The sequence below is a fragment of the Ptychodera flava genome, chromosome 11, assembly GCF_041260155.1.
Source record: "Ptychodera flava strain L36383 chromosome 11, AS_Pfla_20210202, whole genome shotgun sequence".
Lineage (NCBI taxonomy): Eukaryota > Metazoa > Hemichordata > Enteropneusta > Ptychoderidae > Ptychodera > Ptychodera flava.
Genome location: NC_091938.1, coordinates 4498138 through 4519794, shown reverse-complemented (window position 1 = coordinate 4519794; position 21657 = coordinate 4498138). Strand labels below are relative to the sequence as shown.

General features: G+C 35.6%; 1 protein-coding gene across 4 annotated transcripts in view; it reads right to left on the bottom strand.

Annotated features, from left to right (window-relative positions):
- Positions 1–433: 433 nt before the first annotated feature.
- The window catches only part of LOC139143337 (band 3 anion transport protein-like), a 65410-nt gene continuing 44186 nt past the window's right edge, over positions 434–21657 (bottom strand). For all 4 annotated transcript variants that reach the window (XM_070713575.1, XM_070713576.1, XM_070713572.1 and 1 more), the window contains 14 exons: positions 20840–20975; positions 20147–20300; positions 18686–19066; positions 17695–17890; positions 16901–17125; positions 15634–15782; positions 13906–14100; positions 11456–11731; positions 10869–10958; positions 10056–10222; positions 8587–8840; positions 7086–7255; positions 6557–6730; positions 434–6115 (listed from right to left, as the gene is read on the bottom strand). In XM_070713575.1, the coding sequence (XP_070569676.1) occupies positions 6044–6115; positions 6557–6730; positions 7086–7255; positions 8587–8840; positions 10056–10222; positions 10869–10958; positions 11456–11731; positions 13906–14100; positions 15634–15782; positions 16901–17125; positions 17695–17890; positions 18686–19066; positions 20147–20300; positions 20840–20975 (2639 nt within the window). In that variant the 3' untranslated portion in view covers positions 434–6043. The remainder of the gene's footprint in view (positions 6116–6556; positions 6731–7085; positions 7256–8586; positions 8841–10055; positions 10223–10868; positions 10959–11455; positions 11732–13905; positions 14101–15633; positions 15783–16900; positions 17126–17694; positions 17891–18685; positions 19067–20146; positions 20301–20839; positions 20976–21657) is intronic.

The window sequence follows — 21657 nt, the reverse complement described above, 5'->3', positions numbered from 1 at the left end:
TATTTGATAAGCTCCGCGTCGCTGACAGCGGAGCTAAAAACTGTAGATTTTAAGAATACATGCCACAGTTACAGGCTTAAATATTGAAAGGAAGGGGGGGGGGGGGCTGTGAGGAGGAAAGTTCTACTCTCCAGGATTGATAACAATCATCCATTCATTTGTGCAAGACTACAGGCTAATGTAAACTCAATATTCACGTCAGCATACTTTGACATAGCCATGCTTGTGAGAAGCAAGTAATAATATTCCTATATCTAACAATTTCCTTATCTTGACTTGCAGCATGACACAAAACTTTAAAATTATCAAAAGCAGTATATCCAGTTTTATTTCAAGAAACACATTTAGCCCTTATCAAATGTTTGTCCCAGGAGCATGTATGTACTGGGGACATGTACTTGAACTGTCAGTTTTAGAAAACAGAATACACAGATTAAAGTTTTGAACGATGAAACTTTAATCTAAATTTCATATACATTTGTGATGTAAACACAAATAAGCATTTGCCATGTACAGCCAATGAAGGTTAAGAAAACAACAAACATAGTACCAATTATATGAAATCTAAATATGCAAACGTAACTGACAACACTCTTGCTTGACACTCTAGAAACAATTTGCAGAGATGACGATGATACGTTTTCATGATTATCTCGTGTCAAAACATATCATCACACAAAAAAAGTAATTTTAAAGAATAACATTAAACATCAGTACCTCAAAGATCAATCTTCAAAAGGTCGACAAGTAGTGTCGATATCTTGTGCGCATGTTACCTAATGTAAATTCCCCTTTGAATGTTATGAGTGGTCTCCAGGACAAAGTGACACTTTACAATACAGGCAAAAGTTCTACATTGTCTGGTAACAAACGTGACAAATAAATAAAATAAAAAGAAAGTAAAATGAATCTTTCAAAATTTGACTCCTTGTCACCGCCCACGTAGTTTGAAAAGCTTCTTTCCAGAATGAGAAAATCATGAACAAAAAATTGAAATATTTACAAGTTTGCATGAGTATCTGTTCTCATGATTAATAAGGAAACATTAGTAAAGGTAGAAGTAACTACAAAAGTTTAACAGAGTTCAAAGTTGGAGTAGCATCTGGGATATAAAAAGATTCCTTTCACTAATAATCAAGGGTATTTGACAAAGATAAGGCTGGGTACAAAAAGAATCTCTGTTCTTGAAAACTTTTCCAATACAGTTTTTATTGCAGAATTTAACCAAGGTAAAAAGTGTGAAATTTTAAAGCTATGATTTTTGTTGAGCCTCTACATACTTAGTTCTGTTTTCATAAATACAGGTTCAAGTTTATATAAGAGATCAAACTATATCTGTAAGTCATGCATCGGGGAAGAGAAAAAAGCTATTACCAGCCTCCATAACACGTTGTTAATTGACTTGAATGCGTTCACAAAAATTACCCATAACTTTCATCAATTACATGGAAATATGAACCCTGTCAATAGCTTTACAAGCATTGTTAATTTGTATGTCCCAAAATCAACAAAAAACTTACGAGTTACTTTCAAAAAATGAATAATTTGGCAAAACTAATAATACACTTGGCATGCATACAAAGTTTATTTTGTTTAACGCATGTCCACAGTGCTCTTACCAGACTTACAGCAATTTGGAATATGAAATATATTTGATCAAAACCATTAAATACAGCCCAGCTGTATTTTATGTCAGATAAACAGGAAAAAGCTCAAAAAAGAAATTATGTCACTGGTATACAAGGAAGGATACTCAACTGAAATATATATCTATTTTAATAAAGCCGGCTTTTAAACAAAAAGTAATTTACAAACATCAGTTCAAATCAGTACTCAAGGTGACCAACAAAATTTATGACAAAAGCAAATTGCAAAATCAAACTATAACGTTACATTTGTAATTTCTTACCTCTCCCTGCTCTTAATAACCACAAATCAACCCTGTTTTGCGTATTACAAAAATATATATTTTCCAAAATATTCAATGTATTTAAAACTATGAGTTGCAGAATATATATATAAATGTAAGTATAGTTGTAATAGAGAAAAAATGAGAAAGATGAAATTTAAACAAAAGATGACCACAAATTACTCCTCCAGTCTTATAATTTGACCTTATTATGTAAACCACCATTAGACAACCAAAACTAGGTTATTAGTAAGAGTTTTAATACTGGTCATTTCTGGAATGTGGATTTGGAAATCCCAAACACCGAGTAGACATAGCACATTGAAGTTTTAAATTCTGATTTCATACTTTTCAATCTCTGAATGTGATGCAGAACTGAACTCCGGATGTATAAGATGAAAATTAATGAAGCCTTCGTCTATCTAACACCTGTCTATGGACTTCCAGTTAAAGGTAAACAAAGAATGAAGTGGTTAGAGGTGATGCTTTACATTGGGAAATTTCCTTGTTATCAGGCCAAGCTAACTTTGAGGACAGTACGAGGTTATATTTTTCAGAGATGGCAAGAGGGACGGCAGAATCTTTTGGCTGTTTTCATGATTCTTGACAAGAAATGTGACACAGTAATACAAACTTTGACCTAACTTTAGTACGTATGCACTGCACTCATCTTCAGATTGAGTCAAAGATAAAAACTGAACACATTGCAGAGCAGTGGAAATGCTGAGATGATACAAATGAGATTTGGACACACATGGATGCTAATGATAAGGCAATGTCCTGCTGCAGATATTATATAATTTTTTATTGGAATCTACTTCTATCCAATATCAGTACTTTTGAAAATTGAAAAATGAAATGGGCAATTAGGCATTTTTCATCTACTTTGGGAATTATCAGCTATTCTGATTCCCACACAATGGGGACCCTTTTAATTGATGACATGCAAACATTTCAAGAGTAATTCTTCAGTGTCAAACTACAATTCTGACTTTTAAAGATCATTTCTGTGTGGCAAGCTTAGACTTTTCTTGATTTTCAGGTATTTCTTAGCTCTAAATGAACAAATGGTACATTATCAGTGACCTGTTCATCAAAATATTGCCTCTTACATTCACAAAGAAATTATCTTCAGTCTTGGGCACCACATTGTCCATTCAGTGGTCATAGGAGAAAAAGAGATTTGATCTTCAAGAAAATGATTTTTTTTACATGGGCAGTGAAAAAAAATGGCTAATGCAAAAAAGGATGATCACACAAGAGTTTTCTAATGAGTGCCAGGTGTCTCTTGGTTTTTGGGAGAAATGAATTTTTACCAACAAATACGCCTTTCTTGTACACTGTTTTAGAAACATTCGCATTTTCAAACTTAGCCTTGAAGTAAACCTGCGGCTAACATTTGGAAAGAGAAAGTACAGCATGTGGAAAAACAGTTGGAACTAAACTGTGTACACAAACCACTACAATTTATATGCTGATCATAAATATCGAAACGTGAATGAATGAAATGATCAAAGAGAAAAAAAATCAAAATGGAAGGGAAGTTTTGGGTTGTAGCCTTTGCAAGGGGTAGCTTTATATTGAAGTTTGAGTTTTGCCCTGTATTTCACTGATTCAGCTCTAACGACATCATCAAGCAGCGTTACATGACTATTTCAATGGCATATAAAGAACAAAGAATCTAACATCCTGGTTGTAAAAGTTCTGACGGCAAAATGGATGTGCACGACAGTGTAACTTTTTCTGTGACTTATTATGCCAGGTCTCCTTAATACACCTAGCTACGTCTCTCTTAGAAAATAAATGCAAATATGATCATTTCATGAGAATAATGTCATGGTAACATGTAATGTTTTGGACAAGCAGAATGACAATATGTGTTGTGTAAATACCAGAATATAAGAGAATTCAGCAACACTTGTGCTGTGGCGGAGGACTTATCAGCATTCATTTTACTATTGTGGAGAAATGACCAGAAAGCATGGAAAATTAATGTGTAACTGTGAACACACTACACGCTATCTCACATGACAAGTATTCTGCAGTAGTGATTGACTACAGAAAACCATAAAAGCCTCATAGGTCCATATCAAGCATTGACAAAAAATCACCTTACAGTGATATTTGATGGTGGAGGATATTAAAGCCTTATAACCCTGCAATGACATTAAGTAATATTTCCTCTTCAAGGTAATAAACACCTCATAACTGAAAGTTTCTAATGTTTGCTCATTCCTATGCTTTGCCCAGGGACACTTTGAACTGCTCTTTTTCATGATGAAGAATTAAAAGCTGAGGTCACGGAGCAAAATTAAAGATGAGAAACAAATTATATAAAATTTACCAATATTTCAAATGCGAAATGGCCACTATTAAAGTAACCCTGAGCTGACTCTATGGGTGAAAGTTACATTAAATTGAATATTTGATTTTCAAAACATAAAGCCTTCATTCACTCCATGGGTTTTGAAATGAGTCCACACAAACAAGAGACTAGAACAGTATTGTGAAAATTTGAATGTCAGAAAAACTGTCCCAAAGCACATTCTAACTTAAGTTACAATGTTATCACAATGTTTGTGCTGTCTTTTTCTCACACACATATACTATTGAAGCTGTGATGTCTTTTTCTCACACATATACTATTGAAGCTGTGATGTCTTTTTCTCACACATATACTATTAAAGCTGTGAACTCTGTAGTGTTGCATGCCTTGCCAATACAATCAAGTCTTCATCCTCCTTTCCAAAGTTCCCTGTATGTGAATTAACCCTTTAAGCGCTGTAATTTTTCCCGCCAAAAATTTTGGTGCAACATTTTACAAATTTTATGAGTTTTTATGCCATTTTTTCATAATTTTGGACCAAATGAACATCACATTTTATGGGCAACAGATTTTTATCAAAATTTTGACAAAAATTAGGAAAATATTGACTGGTATTCATATGATAAAGGTGACAAAATCTGACTTGGTGCTCAAAGAGTTAATCTAACTATCCTATAGAAAACAGTTGTGAGTCATACCAATACTTTGGTAGGAACACAGATACCTGGCTTGTCCAACTACCCTTCACACAACGTGGAGTCATCAGTTGGACACTACCCTTACCAAAAGCTCTCTTCACAGAATGAAATTACCACAATACTTATTCTTGATGGGCTCTACAATGTTTCTACTGCCACAGGTCTGTCTAATACTGAATGGTGGTTAAACATATTGAAAATGTTTTGTTGAGAGTTGTTTATAAGCTTGACTCCTGTCATGTTTAGCCATGCCTTTGGTAACCATGACAACTATATGAATTACGTTACATGCCATCTCAAAAACACATGCACTCGTTGAGTATTTTATCCCCTGTAAATAATTCCTGCTACACTAAAAAAAGCAGAAAATAGATTGTTCATTAGTCCTGTCTTGTTGTTCAGGAGTCTCCATAGCGTCTTTAGCTGAAACTTGGGTCAAACATACCAAACTGGGTTCTGTAACAACACTGCTAAATGTACCAATAATGTTGAAGATTTTCACCAGAGTACCACAAAAACGCTTCAAAAATGTGCCTGGTTTATCATCAACATGGCATAAAGCTTTCTATCTACATGTACAGGTTTAAGACTATCTAACTGTATCTTACTGCTTCAAAATATCTACAAATTTAACAAAACAGCATCAAAAAATTTAGTTGTTAGACAACTTGAAAGAGTTGTATAACACTTGTTTATCAAAAACTGAGCATTACAATGAGCAATTTGCAATTACTGTATAATGTAAAGCTTGAATTATTGTCCCTCGGACATAAATGGAAAACCTCTCTTGGTAAATTTACAATTTACATTTGAGTGAAGAATACTTGCTTTAACAGGACAAGCTCTAACTCCTTTGATTTTTCTCAGGGAAGAACCAAAACAGTTGTAAAAGTTGAGTTGATGAATAGTATCACTATGGCTACCCTGTTACCTGTATTCTTAATCACTAGATTTTGCCATACCAATACGCTTAGAAAACCAAAAATACTCTGATACTTTTACCTTTGCAAGGATTAATCAGAATCTCGGACAAAAGTGAGAGTAATCATTTTTCTTTGTTATAATTGCTTGTCAATTCTCTCCTGTTTTCAATGGCAAGCTAGTGCCTTTCTAGAATGGCATATGTGTTATATTGTATTCATCCCATCCTTCGTCATCGTCACCAACTTCATCACTATCAAGCTGAAAATGAGAACAGAATTGCAATATCAAAGACTGCTACATCAACTTCACTGAAACAACATTTGTAAAATATATTTCCTACTTTTCACATTGTAATGGAACCAAACTCTAATTTTCACCATCAATGGACCCGACTTCTACTTTCGACCTGTTATAGCAAACCGACCTGACATCGGGTGTGCGAAAATCTCAAAATGATGTCAAAGTTCATGATGTACTAGGAGGTCAGGGTTAAATGGACTAATGCCATTTCAGAGAAAGAAAACATCAGAAAACAGAAAACATCAGAAAACATCTATGAGCAAACTGTAGAGCTAGCAGGAGGCTTTCAAGAATTTAGAGCACAGCTAGGGAAAAAATCTTGTTATAAAGTGACTCACAGAATCAGTCTAATGCAATTGAAGATAGATGTGTGCTCAGATCAGGTCAAAGTTGACTTACCTCATCAATCTCTCTCTGTGTAAATATTTTGGTAATGACATGGAACCTTACAGGTACCATGAGTATAAGAACAAATGGGAAAGCCAAAGCAGCAATGGTTGATTTGACTGCCCACAGTGTTCCCAGGCAGAATAGCTGTAGTATGGTGTATATGTGCATTCTGTACGTCTTCACCTGTGATATTACAATAACATTAAGGAGTATTATTTCCTGAATTTGTAAAAACAACTCTCATGGCAGTATCAGGAACTCTGAAAGTGCTAACTCTACAGCAAAAGACAAACTACCTATTATTTCTTTGTCACAAAATCTTCGTTTCAAATAACCTTTACTTGGAGTCTATTCCATGGTGTTGATGGTGTGTAAGAATCCAGAATACATTCAAATGAAATTCAACACACATCTTTGAACATTAACAGAGAAGACTTGACTCAAAGTACTGTGTCTTGATTTTACAGTAAATCATGATTGTTACAGATAACAAAAGTTCGGGATGATTCTGAAAGATTGGAAGGGTGCAAAATCTCACCTTTCTGACATATCTGACATCCGGATGATGTTTTGCTGGCATAAACAACATCTTCACCCTCTCATAGAATTGGATGCCACTCAGCGATGTAATTCCCAGGTACAGGAACACACCGAACAACACAGCTATGGGAACCTGCCTCATTACTGACTGCATGGCCAATGATATGCCTGCAACACAATAGGAACCATGTACAGACTTCAATACCATAACTTAACTTACAGTCCATGAAACACATAAAAAACAATGCCTTTTGCATGAATTTATTCTAAATCAATTTTTAAAATGTAATAATTTATGGTGGTAGTACGAGAAAAGTCACTTAGATGTAATTACACCCATGGCCACTTAATGTTGATTAAGGTTCCAAGACAAGAAATTGACCATTTTAAACCAACAATTCTCTAGTATTTAAGAAGCTCAGAACCCCCCTAAATTGTATATTTTCGGAAAGCCTAGATATAGGGGAACAGTTTGGTTACCATAGTGTCACCATTGTTTACATAACTATCACGTGACAGGTAATTTGCATAACCTTTCAAAAATCGGTTTTCCCTATGTTTTGTTTCAATGCTTTGAGATATGTAGCTGAAATTTGTGTGAGTGCAAGCTGTCTTAAGGGTCTTCAAAAGTATGTCTCAGAATTTTTTTAAACCTTCTACAACAGTTTTTATGCCAGAAAAACTTCCAGAGCAGTGAATTTAAGCGTAGTTGATTTCTTTAAAATTGTGCTCCAAAAAAACTAAGCAAGATACAAAAAATCTGAGACACACTTTGGAAGAGCCTTGTGACAGCTTGCATTCCAGCAAGTTTGAGTCAGATATTTTGAAGTATTGAGACAAAACATAGGGCAAACCGTTTTATGAAAGGTTATGCAAATTACCGTGTCACGTGATAGTTATGTAAACAATGGAGACACTGTGGTTACCAAAATGTTCCCGTATATCTAGGCTTTCAGAAAATGTATACTTTACAGGGGTTCTGAGCTTATTAACCGTTAGAGAATTGTTAGATTAAAAAGGTCAAATTTCTTGTCTTGGAACCTTAAGCCTACTTGATGCAGTCAGAAATTCTGCTGTAATTACTATTGTAATTCTGAAAGTAACTAAAATTTCAATGATTTCTTTCCTAACTTCAACCATATGTTACAGCTGAAATGCACTCATGTTGAACAGCATATTTGAATGCAAATAAAAAATGCAACCATGTCACAGTGCACAGAACTAGAACTTAACTTCATGTAACCCCTTCTCAAATATATGTTTGCAAAAACACCATTTCCTACTGTACAGCAAAATTGCATCCACATACTTGAACCAAAGGTAAGAGTATACAGTACAAAATCAGAGGTGCATTAATTAGTATTCTACATTATCTTCCATTTGCATACTCAAAAAATACTCTTTAATTCAGTTTGCATAAGTGAATTCTGATTCCGGCATAATAAGATATGAAAGGTAGGAAGAAATAACTTATCTTGACAACCATATTTGTAACTTACCAATAAGAATGCTCACAACTAGGGCAGTTAATCTCTGTTCAATGACGCACTCTATGGTAGGTCTCTCACCAGGGGCATATGTCTTACTCATCTTTGTAAGACTCTGAACATGTGACACCGACCTTACAGTTGCACAACATGCCCACGGTAGACCAAACATTGAACAACAAAATACCAGAGCACCAATAAGAAATAGGTCCAAGTGATAGCCACTCCCTTTCTTCAAATTGTACTCTTTTTTATTTACAATAAGTCTGCAAGAGAAAACATGTCAGAAATAAGAAGCTCATGCAAAAATTTCCTTTCAATACTGATATTTCACTTTTGCTATGTTTTCTTATCAACAAAGTTCAGCATGGTAGCAACAAGCTGATCTTTCCTGAGGTACATTCTTTAACAGGTTCTATGGACAGCAAATAGTTTAAAGGTATACTGTCACCTGTTTTTTAATAGCCAATCACAGATTTTACTCGGGTGGCCGCTTTTTAAAAAGGGCGCCCCCACATGACCAGCCATGGCATACTTAGCAGCGTGCGTTTGCATGATCTTTGACGTATCAAATATGGAGACCGACAGGTACAGGTGTTAAGGGGTTGTGCGTTAAGCCCCGCTACCTTTTCCATATATGGAATATGCAAATTTACGGTGACCGTGTACCTTTAAAGGGAAACAGTCTTTGGAACTGCGCTCAAAGGTCGTATGGGACCGTACAACCAATGTAAACACTGTAGCCAAGGTACGATGGTTATTGATGAAAGTTAAAACATGTCTGTCGTAAGTAAAACATTTGCTTGATCTCTTCTATCATGCATATCTCGACATTCATCATGGTTTATATTTTACATTGAATGTCACAAAGATGGAATTAAATGGTATATGACAAGTAATGATACTGTTGACATATCGATTTTAGTCCAGACCATAAGTTTGCAGTCTACTGGAGTTCGCAAATGTACATGCCGTGTTGATGAGTTGAAAACTACAGGCATTTCAATGTGATTTTAGGAATAGAACAAACAATACTGCAAATTAAATCATACCAGTACATCGATGGCACAAATACAGCGATCAGATTGGTCAAGATGCGAAAAGAACTGTGGTATATTTGCGATATACCACGGCTGGCATACGCGCAAGCTCTCAGCTTGAGCAAAAATCAATTTTTGATGTTCCACGCCAGAATTTCAATATACTGTTATGATATAATAGCAATAAATCACATCCAGCAACAGTATACCACTCCATTTTGACCAGTTCACTTCATATATGCACTCGCTATCGCTCATGCATATATGTTGTGAACTGATCAAAATCTCGTGGTATACTGTCGCTGGGTGTGCTTTATTGCTTAAATACATCATATTATAGTCAAAGCCACAGGAGCTTTATTAATAATATGGTATACGCATGCAAGTTCCACATGAATTGTCCAAAGTTCACACTTTCCACTGTGGGAATGAAATACTCACTCTGTAATAAGTGTTTCCATGTACAAAAGAATAAATACTAATATAGCTGGTATGATAGCAGCAAAAACAGCCCATACAGGTATTAAACTTTCTAAGCCCGTCGGACTGATAAACCAGCCTCTTTTCTCTGGTGCTGTTGGAGTAAAACCATCAGGCACTTCCAATTTCTATGAAAACAAAAAAACAGGAAAAAATGAAAATTGGCATACAGAGAGAAAAAATAGCGAGAAATTTGATGTAAAGTTTTTTTATTGCATCATGAACTATGCTGATTCTAAGAATAAAGGAAGTGAATGCATACAAGCATTCGTTTGTAAGGGATGACAGATTTTGCTTTTTTGAAAATTTTCAATATAGCAAATGGAGCAATTTTATTTTTGTTTTGTTTTGTTTTGTTTTGTTTTGTTTTTTTTGGGGGGAGGGTGTAACAACGCAGAGTCTTTCACCATTTGCTTTACAAGAAATAGTACTTTTCACAAACCAGAATCATTCTACACTCTTAACACTGACATTGCTTGATATAAATGTTCTAAATGAGTACCAAGCTAATATTAATACATATTTTACCACTTCTTTATCATTCACGAATGAAAATTGTAGATTTGCAAATATCTGAATTGCAAGATACACATCTGAAAGTTAGAAACTTTTGAAACTGATAATTGCAAAAAGGGTTGCTGTTCTGGAGTCCGGAATATTTCAATCGATACAATGTGAGTAAACCATTGATTTGCATAACCTTAAACATAAATTTATATCATGGAAAGTGTGAAAAAGTACTCAGGGTACGGCATTAAAATTCCATTGACTTACTTGTGTATATACATTTTCTATTGCTACATCAACAAGCACCATTATAACAATGGCAATAAGTACACCAAAGTCACCCAAAGTCTTCCGTACCTGCACAGACAAATCATAAATATTTGGTTGTAACATGGCACGCTATATTTATCTGTGAACTATCGCTAGGGAAAGCTTTCGCAGAAATGTTCAACATGGTCACATGGAGTACCTGTTGTTGATTTGAGACGTGTGGTCTATTATTTTGAATACCAAAAAGGCCCCTGGGAAATATGAAGCCAGCTTGTAGCTTTTATTCAAGTTGTTCATGGATTCGAATTGATGCAGTATTGTAAAATGGTGTGTAGTAAAAATAACAAACAATGAATGTAATCTGCAACAGTCACTGCAAATTTTCTACTCGGGGAAAAAGATGGCAAAACAATGTAACTCGAAATGATAATGATAGCGGTGATGAAAATGGATATGAGTACTGAAGTACAACACACAACATTTTCTAGCTATTTGCTTATTGAACTTTGTCAAATGACCATTCACTGACATAAACTTCCTTGGTAACAATGGTAACAGTTTGCAAGGGGGAGCATTGGTCTTACCCTGTTGGAGAAAAATCTGCCATTTTTGAACTTTCTGAGGAAGTACGCAATGAAGAAAGTCCCTAATGTAAGAATGGTTGAAAGTAAAGCAGTATTTGGCTCATTTTCGGGCAAGGAGTCCTTGTAACTCGTCGGTGAACTTGGTGGTACTGAGTAATTCAGAGTCACAGAGACAGTTGAATACTGAAGCCATGTGTGGTTGGTGGAGTTGTCCAGGTCATCATGAAGCAGCTCATCAAAACAGTAATCATCCAACAATGGGTGCTTCACGTAGATCTGTTGGGAAACAACAATGTATTAGGTATAGTATCAAATGCATGCGCAAAATGAAAAGACAGAAATTATAAAATGAATGACTTGAGACCAATCTTTTTTCCACTGATGATGAATGACTATTGGTTCATTTTTTGCTCACGTGTTTACACACGTGAGCATATGTCGCAGCGATGTCTGTCTGTCTGTCTGTCTGTGTGTCCGTGTGTGTGTCTGTCTGTCTGCCTGTCTGTTGGTCCGATATCTCAAAAACGGCTTATCAGATCAGAATCAAATCTGGTATATATATTCAGTTAGCAAATGGCAAGAACTGATTAGTTTTTGGTGGGTGTGGCTTGCATACTTTTGCTCATTTGCATAATTAATGATTTTAGAAAAAACGGATATACATTAAAAACGACTACACACAATTTGATGAGATATGCTACAAATGTTGATCACACCAAGATATATCAGAAGTGGGAACCATTATGGGGTGACATGAAGGACAGTTGCTAATTTGCATATTTAATGAACTTTCCTAATTAGGGATATATGTCTGATTTGACTCGATCAAATTGACCAAACTTGGTATGTATATTAAAGGTACTATTATTTAACATTATTGAAAGTCATTAAGCGTTTTAACTTTAGCCAATTCCTAATTTGCACATTTAATGAACTTTGCTAATTAGGGATATATATATTTGAATTGACTGGACCGACGTTGATGAAACTTGCTACATGTATTTGGAGCTACTATGATACAACATTTTTGAAAGTCTTTAAGCATATTTACTTCTGCCAATTCCGAATTTGCATATTTAATGAACTTTCCCAATTAGGAATATATATCTAGATTAACTTGATTGCAGTTGTTGAAACTTGCTATATACATCAAAGATACTGTGAAATAACGAACGTTATTGAAAGTCAAGAGACATTTTTACTTCAGCAAATTTCTAATTTGCATATTAATTGAATTTTCATAATTAGGGATATTTATCTGACTTGACTTGATCAAAATTGATGAAACTTGCTATGTAGATTAAAGACACTATAATACAATATATTGAAAGTCATTAAGCATTTTCTCTTCAGCCAATTCCTAATTTACATATTTAATGAACTTTCCTAATTAGAGATATCTATCTAAATTAACTTGACCAAAGTTGACAAAACTTGCTACATATATTGCAGATACCATGATACAACATTATTGACAATCATTAAGCATTTTTACTTAAGCCAATTCCTAATTTACATATTCAATGAACTTTGCTTATTAGGGATATATACTGGGATTTACTTGATCAAAGTTGGCAAAACATGCTATGTATAGTGATGATTATACCTGGATAAACAATATCAAAAGTCATTTCACATTTTTATGTCAGCTATTTTATAATTTGCATATATAATGAACTTTCACAGCTCGGCATATATGGCTTGAAGGACTTGGCCAACGGTAAGTACACTTGCTATATAAAATGGTGATACAATGACAGCAGTCAAAGAACTTTAATAGTTTTATTACATATTTGTATACTTCATGACCTTTTAGAATTAATCGGCGGTGATTATTTTTCATTATGTTGATCATAATACTTTCAATGAAGTTGCAAACATGTGGCAAAGGTTCAAGTTTACACATAACTGCAACGTGAGCATTTTCAGTTCATATCTGGTCATACTATTTATATGCTTTTGCACACATGAAATATTTATTTCGGATATTGAGAATTAGATGGTATGAGCAGGTAGGGAAAGACTGACACAGTTTTGGATATATGATTGGCAAAAGAAACATGTGGAAAAATAGATAGGCACATAGATAAGACTGGTAGACATATAAGTTGTTGAAGGGATTGACATGATAGATTCATATACCAAAGATTGAAAACAAAGAAGATGTGAATTTATATGACAAGAGGTCGATTTTGAAAGAGACTGTGTTGTCAAGTTAGAGTTAAACAACTTGAATGAAAAGGGACTGAAAGATTAAAGACTTTAGAAACACAGTAATAGGTAAAATTTAGGAAAGAGCTGAGAAAAGTAACTGGTTATGCTTTGGACTGACCATTGGGAAAAAGAAGCATGTATTTATTTTAAAAGGAATGCAATGATTCAATAAAATATCACAAGGCCTGGCTGTTGCACAGCTTTCAGGACATCGATCTTGAACAATATCAACTCACCTTGTGGAGTTTTTTGAACACTTCATAAATAAATATAAGTGCAACCAATGCAGTAAATATTTCTTCTGTATATCTTGTGAAGTATCGGACCAAGGTACTTCCTTCCAGGGCTACCACAATGACAGTGACTAGAAACACCCATATCCCAACCCAGGCACGGAATGGTAGAAACTCCAAGTTGCTCTGTTCACAAAACTGCAACAAGAACAACAGACCCTTTGGGATGAACCATTAAATCTTGGGAGGGGCCTGATGGGAGGGGCCTGGACGTAGTCAGATTTTGACACATACATATTTTGAGTTCCTGACTTGACATGTTTTAGATTTTGCTTTATATGCATACTTTTCCTTTTAAAAAATTTCACTATTTTTCAATCAGTGTACAAATATTTTCTTATCAAAAAAGTAATAAAAAAAAAGCTGCAAATATATTTTTGAGCAATTTTGCTTAGACTTTTTTGCAGAATAGAGATTTTTGCCTCGTACATGTTTGTACCCTACAGATAGTTTTTCTATTTTTGGTGACCCCTTCAAAGGGTCCCAAACTGGTAGAGAGGTGGTGCAAGGGTACAGCATTAAAAGAGTTATACTGCCGGTATAATACAAAAAAATAAATACTCCAAATTCATTGATCAAGGATGTGTCACTACTTTCTCTGGAATCTATGTCCAATACTCAGTATGGTAATTTATCACCGTAAACTACCACTTTCATGAGACAAAAAATCTATTTATGAAGCAAACCTCTTGTAGTTTCATCAGGGTAAAGCTTTTGAACTTTGTAGAATGTATGTTTTAAAAATTTCTTTAAGAGAAGCAATAACTGGTCACACACTACAAGATTCCGAAGCTCAACACAGGATTGCCGTGAAGCATTTCTGATGAAGTTAAAATATAGTAATCATTCTGACACATTCCACTATTAAATAGGTACAGAAGTCAAAAAGTACTACATTGTACAAATCTCAGTGTGTGACATGAAATTTACAGCAAAAAAATTGAGATGTCTGTGCATGTGAGCAGTCTATTGCATTCATTTGTTTCTAATGCTTCCATTTCATGTCTACTTTTCAGTCCTGAAAGGCAGATTTTATTTTAACACGCCAGATGATTCATCAGAGTACACAGTACTTTATACAAATGTATACTTACATCCAAATGATAACTGGCTTATTGAAAAGTGAAGTTTTACAGCTCCTATTCGCTGTATCATTTTGCATTTATTTCAACAAGCTGGTGTAAAATCTAAAGCAACTTATGTAAAAGTGCTTTCTGAAGTGTGAGCACAGGATGTTTTTCAAATATTGGAGATGAACGAGGAACTTCGACTTTAACAACTAAATGGTTTTCGATTTCAGAGTTATATATGGCCACCACACGCAAGTACACAAAAATTGAATACACCAAATCCGTCACTACGGATTGAAATGGTGACTTTCTTAAAAATCCATACGGCTTAAAAAACAGGAACCAAAAACATTTCTCTGAAGATTAAATGGTACTTTTTAATAAGCACAATGCAAAAAGCTACAGCTAATGGGGCTTTAGCAAATAAAGGGAAGTGTTTAATTTATATGTATACATGGTTTGGTAGACTTCTTGTTGTCTGAGTATGATTCACACAGAGGGAAAAGCAGTTGAAACAGCATGCCTGATCATAAACAAATGCATCAAAAATACGAGCGTTTTAAAAAAATAGAGAAAGATGAAATCAACCATCAGATTTTACCTGATATACAGCTTCTTCAAAGATAAGTACTGGGCCAGTGGCACCAACGATGATCAGCGGCTGCCCTGAGAGAAGGGCGAAGACGGTACCACATACAGCAGTACTGACAATCATTTCACCGACTCCCATCCACTTGTCTGTCTTCTCACCTGTTAAGATGAAGATATATCGCGATGGAATTGACAGAACGACAGACACAATGAGAGATGACCTTGATCTGAGTTTTTGTACCCTAAGTGAAGAGTACAGGTTCAACAGCTTTAATAAAAACCATAACCTATTATACCTTGGGTGAAAAGGGAGATTGAGGTATGATAATACCATCAACACACCAAAAATGATAATTTTATTGAAACACCAACAATAACACTGTCCAATAACACTCCAACAACACATACCTATGCTGCCTGTATATTATGGCAGCAACATGATATATTTCGAGCTTCCAACACTTGGTTTGCTGACGACACACGGCGTAACATCACATGGCATCTCACTATGCCAATGTGAGAGAGTTCATTGAACAAGGCAGATATGCCTCTGTGACCTCTTGGAGCTACTTGTAAAACCAGCAAAAATGCTTTTTATTTCCCGCGGTGAAGCAGCATGATCTCATGTGGCTACTTGTAATTTTTGAATTTTTTGAGAGAAAAGTACGGCAAAAATGAAGTTTACATGAAACAATTCACTTGCCTTCATAAACATACTCTCTATTGCTGCAAGTTTTGCTGGCTCAATCCTCCAAACGTGGAAATTTCGCAATGCTACGTGAAGCCAAAAGAAATAAGTTAGCTACGCAGGGTGAACAAACTGTAGCTTTCCGTCACAAAGTCTGAAATCAGAAAACCGTGTGTGTCTTCAAGTTACAGAGCAGAGCATCAAATGACAGACGGTCCACAATGTCAGCGATAGGAAACCAACACACATGAACTTGGACAGAAACAGCTTAACCCTTCATCTGTATCATAATACTCACCATTCTATGCAATAACCCGTATTATTGCATTCACAGAACTCCACAATCTTCTTATTGTCTTGCCAGCAGTCAATAGCCAGTCATAATGACTTTTAACAGCATTATACCCGTATCCATATGAAGTAAAAGTTGAAGTACTGCTAACATTGATTCAAGAAACAGCTGTCTCTTTCCATTTCATCACATGTGTTAACTCCCAACCACCAACATGGCAGATAAACTGAAAACACGATCTGCCCGATGTCCTGCTCTGTAACTGTGACTTTTTCTGGCCCTGGTTCAAAAACTTACCAAGGAGACCGCCAAAGGTGATGGCTGGAGATAGGGCGGCAAAGTAGATGAAGACCAATGCTGCAAAACACTGCATTGTGAGGCCATCCTTGAAATCACTGACAAAGCGAGGGTAACGTCTTTTTACATCATTTATAAATCCTCCAAATAGGCATCCTGTTCTTTTCAGTGGATCAATGTTATCAGGGTGCTTTTTTCTATCCTCCAACTCTTGTGATGATCCAGCTGTCAAAAACATTCAAAACTCCCTCTTACTTTTGACATACAACAACGTTTCATTGTGAAGATAATCCAATCGATCCAAAACAATTTATTTGATAACAGTACAAATGAAAAGACATGCATCAATATTATATTGATCAAAATACTTTTTAGCCAACAATGTGATAATTTCTATGAGAAGACTCAATTATAGATTTACACTTTCAATTTTTCATTTGTTCATTGTGACATGTTGTCATACTATTTGTCACTAGTCTGCTACATAGAGAACTGCAAATTGCATTGCATTTGTGTTGTATTGTATTGTATATAGTGTTGAATTATAAACTACTGTGTTCCACACAATTGCATTGGATGGTAAATATTATATATTTGCTTGTTTACATAAGTCGTTTTGTTTGTATTGCTGTCCATTTTAATTTTGATTTCAATCTATTTGACAGCATCTTTGCAACGTGAAAAAGTAGATTTCAAATAATAATAATATAATAATTTTTCTTGGTTTTACGCAAAACCGTGTCGCTTTTGTTTGGCGCCATCTTTGGAGAAGAATGAATGAATATTACACTTACAGTCTCTACTTTCATCATCTTTTTGCCTCTGCATCTGCTTCCATTTCATTTTCTTCTTATGCATCCTAGCAATTGGCAAGAGGGTGTCTCTATTCCAGTCACCGGGTGGTAACACGATACTTTCATCCAGGAACTCATTGATGGCATACAGCAAGTCTGCTCTTTCATCTGCTTCATAAGCCTGTTTGTGGAACCTCTGAAGTAAAAAATTCACAGATTATGAGGCTGTATGTAGTAATTCTTGATAGAGGCTTCTGAGAGCAACAAAAAAATCTGATGATCTCTGTACAGTCTGATGGAGTGCACCTTGTAAGACAGTAGCCACATCAGGGTTTTTGTGAAAATCAAGACTCCAATTTTTCCCCCAGAGTTGACAGAGTGATAGCAGCCATTTTGAGTTTCAAAATATCATTAACTTTTTTTATGATTTGTTTATCTTCTACCAAAATTTGCATGATGACCCCTGAGTTGAGCTCTTTCAAGTTTGTGAACGGCGATTGGATCGGTCAAATGGTTTGGCCGCCATATTGGATTTTGCAAAAATCGCAATTTAATCTTTAAAAATCTTCTTCTTCTCAAGAATTAAAACACCGATTGAACTGAAATTTTACTTGTGTCATTCTTAGTGAGCTCTTTCAAGTTTGGGACAGGCATTTGGATCGGTAAAGTAGTTTGGCAGCCATATTGGATTTTGCGTAAAACATACGATTACCAGTGAAACCTGCAGTAACTATTAGATGATCTTCAAAATCCTTCTTTACAAGAACTAAAAGACCTTTCCTAGCTCAAATTTTGTGCATAATATCATCAGTGCCAGAACTTGAAACCATGTTAACTGCTCGGGGCCCGCCAACGCTGCTTGCAGCTTTAATTCATTCTTGAGTTTGACAGAAAATGGATTAAAGTTTCCCTGAGGTAAAAGTTTAAATCTTTTGGACTTGTGGCACATACTGTCTGATAAGTATACAAGAAAACAGGGTGTGAGACTTGCCTCATTTGCCATGAGAGTGGATATAGATCTTCCTATCTCTGTATAATCCATGGCACTGTCAGCCGGTCCCAGCAAAACAAAGATGAACCTGACAGGAAGAGGCACCTCAGTGAAGTTATCAAGCATGGCTCCCTGCGCAAGTCTCACAAACGCCATACACGGTGCATCTAAGAACTCCACAGCACCAACAAGGACTGTGGTCGCCTCAGCACCTGGCGGGATCTGCCTCATGATGCCTTTGATTTGTTTGTCCGCATTTGACGGTTTGACCATGTGTTCAGATAGATTGCTGTCACTGCTTATTGAAGGTTGAAGGTTGCTGGCTGATTTGTCAGATGAGGGAGATGTATCCAGCAGCGGTGAAGAAGCATCCGAATGATTCTGAAATTGACAGATACAATATGATATTTCATGATCAGTTTTATTACATGCCTTGATGTGAGTGCAAATCAGTGCATTGAATAGGAATGTCCAGGGAGTTAGCAGGCCATGTGAATGATGTACTGACCCGGTCCAGTGAAGCCCTTCAACGTGCTTGAGGTCAAAATAGACGCTTAATGTTAGATGCAAAATATCCATGCACGCACTGATATTTTGATTTTCGTTAAAATCTGTTTGATGCTGGTCGATAATGGTAAAATTGTTTAAAATGCCCTGCATGTCACTCAGTGTCATAATGGTAGCATTAACTGTGAAGAGGCATGTAATAGAAATACTATTGCCTGAATACATGGGTTTATGTGCCCTCGCAGCAGGAGACAATTTGCCCTCCTGTCGTCGGGCAAATTGTCACCTGCTCTCAGACTCATAAGCCCTTGTATTCAGGCAATAATGTATAATATTACACTAAATAATATAATATCAAATTATGAACATATTCTGAAATTGACAGATACACAATAAGTTTTGCATGATCAGTAATATTACACTAACATAAAGTATGCATGATTTTTGTCCATGATAAATGATTCTGCAACGAGAACAAATTCAGTCCTTAAACCTTATATTCATGCTTCTAATCTCATTTGTATTTTATGGATTTTTATATTGTCTTTATGATAAATAATTCAAGTCCAAAGAAACATGTCACAAATTCAGTACTGAAACCTTACGGTATTTGCCAATAACTGGTATCTGACAAAGAAGAAGCCATATTGCTGTATACAACAGTCACAGACAAACAACATTGGTGGTGTGGTTAGCATCCCAAATCTCTCTAGTATGGTTCATTGCTGAGAAAGTTATGTGGAAAACTTTTAGAAAGAGAAAAAGACACAAACTATATTAAATTGTTTGATTCTTCTTGTAATTTAAAGGATCAAGTGTGGTGCCGCAACTTTGAACATTCGCTTTCACTGAAGATATCTGTAAGTGACAGAGTGTAGGACTGTGCACTCAATTTTGAAGTTTTCTATTTTTTGTTCATGAATATATTCAGTATAGAAATCCACATTAACTTACTGTAGCTCTTCCTTCCATGTCTATCTTTGTTTCTGGTGCGGCAAAACTGAAATTCTTTTCCATGCCTTTCCTCGGTTCTGAATGTGGGATTCTCAGGGACGGCAGACTTGATGTGGACAGAGTCCTAAAAATACCCTGTGGTTCTTTCAAGTGCCTGCAATAGAAATTCACACCAGTGAGACACACAGTCCAAATGAAATTAATCCTACATCCTCTGGAACTCAGACTTTACATGCCATGTTAAAAGTATTCATTTCACAAATTTCCACAAAGAAGCATCTTTTTTGATATTCTTTTAGCGATGTCACTTGATCAATGATGCCAGGAAAAGTTTTCAAGTTTGATAGTTACATCCCTTTTACGACTTTACTACTGAAGCTGTCATGACAACTATTATTACCGCATTTGAAAATCTTCAGAAATCATTCAAGTAAGTGATAGAGGCATACAAAAATTGTCTGACATTTCCTATCTTTTCCGTAAAGGCACTACAAAAGGTTTGCATTTGTTAGCAAGCTGGCTGGATTAGCTTACTTTAACACTGTGAAATCTTTTTGTCCATTGGATGCCATGGGTCACAGGGGTCAGAGGTTAAGAAATGTAGCAATGTACATAGGCTTCCAATATTGTGTAAAATTCCCACCTTTCAGGGCCTATCTTCAATATTTCACAGAAGAATTATTTTATGATTACCTGTGCTGCATAAGCAAAGCTCTGAGTACATCTCCCCTTGAACTTTCTGATATCTGATCTGTAATTACCATCTGTTCAACAATGTGATGTACAATACCAGATATGTCTCTTTCGTCCAAATCAAGTATCAGAGCACCTACAAAAGAAAAATTATGCTCCAATCACTAATCTAGTGGTATTATTTACTTCTGTTCTTCCAATAGAAATTCAAGAAGACAGTTCCGTATTGCAGTACACAGTCGGTATTGACTTCAGAGTTTCAACAGAATTATATGGATGGCTACACTTGGGTGAGAAAGATTTTGAAAGTACATTATAAGACTGAATGATAGCTATGCTACAAAATTCCATTATTGACAGCACTATGATGGACTTAAAGTAAGGCAAGCAAGTCTGCAAGTACCCAAGTAGACTTTGTTTAACCATCCATCAACGGTCTTCATGCAAATAACACCATGTTGTCATGAAAAATTATTTGGCTCAATGCTGATATGGTCCAATATTATTTTTAAAATTGTATACTAACTGACATTGAAGAATAAATTCCACTTAAAACAGTATTTAAGCAAGGTGGGTTTTCAAAGAGACTAACTTACAAAATCAAATGCAAGCCCAATTCCTCTGTCAGTTACTCAATAACTGCAAATTTGCATGTGTGTCCATATATGGCAAAAGAGGCGTGTCAGCCATGTTTATCTATGGACCATCTGTGGTACTATACAGTTTTGGCAGCATACATTTTTGCCTGGCCTCTCCAAAAAAAGAAATCACTGATTGGTTTCCCACAAATGAAGGTGACAGGATTCATTTATGTTAGC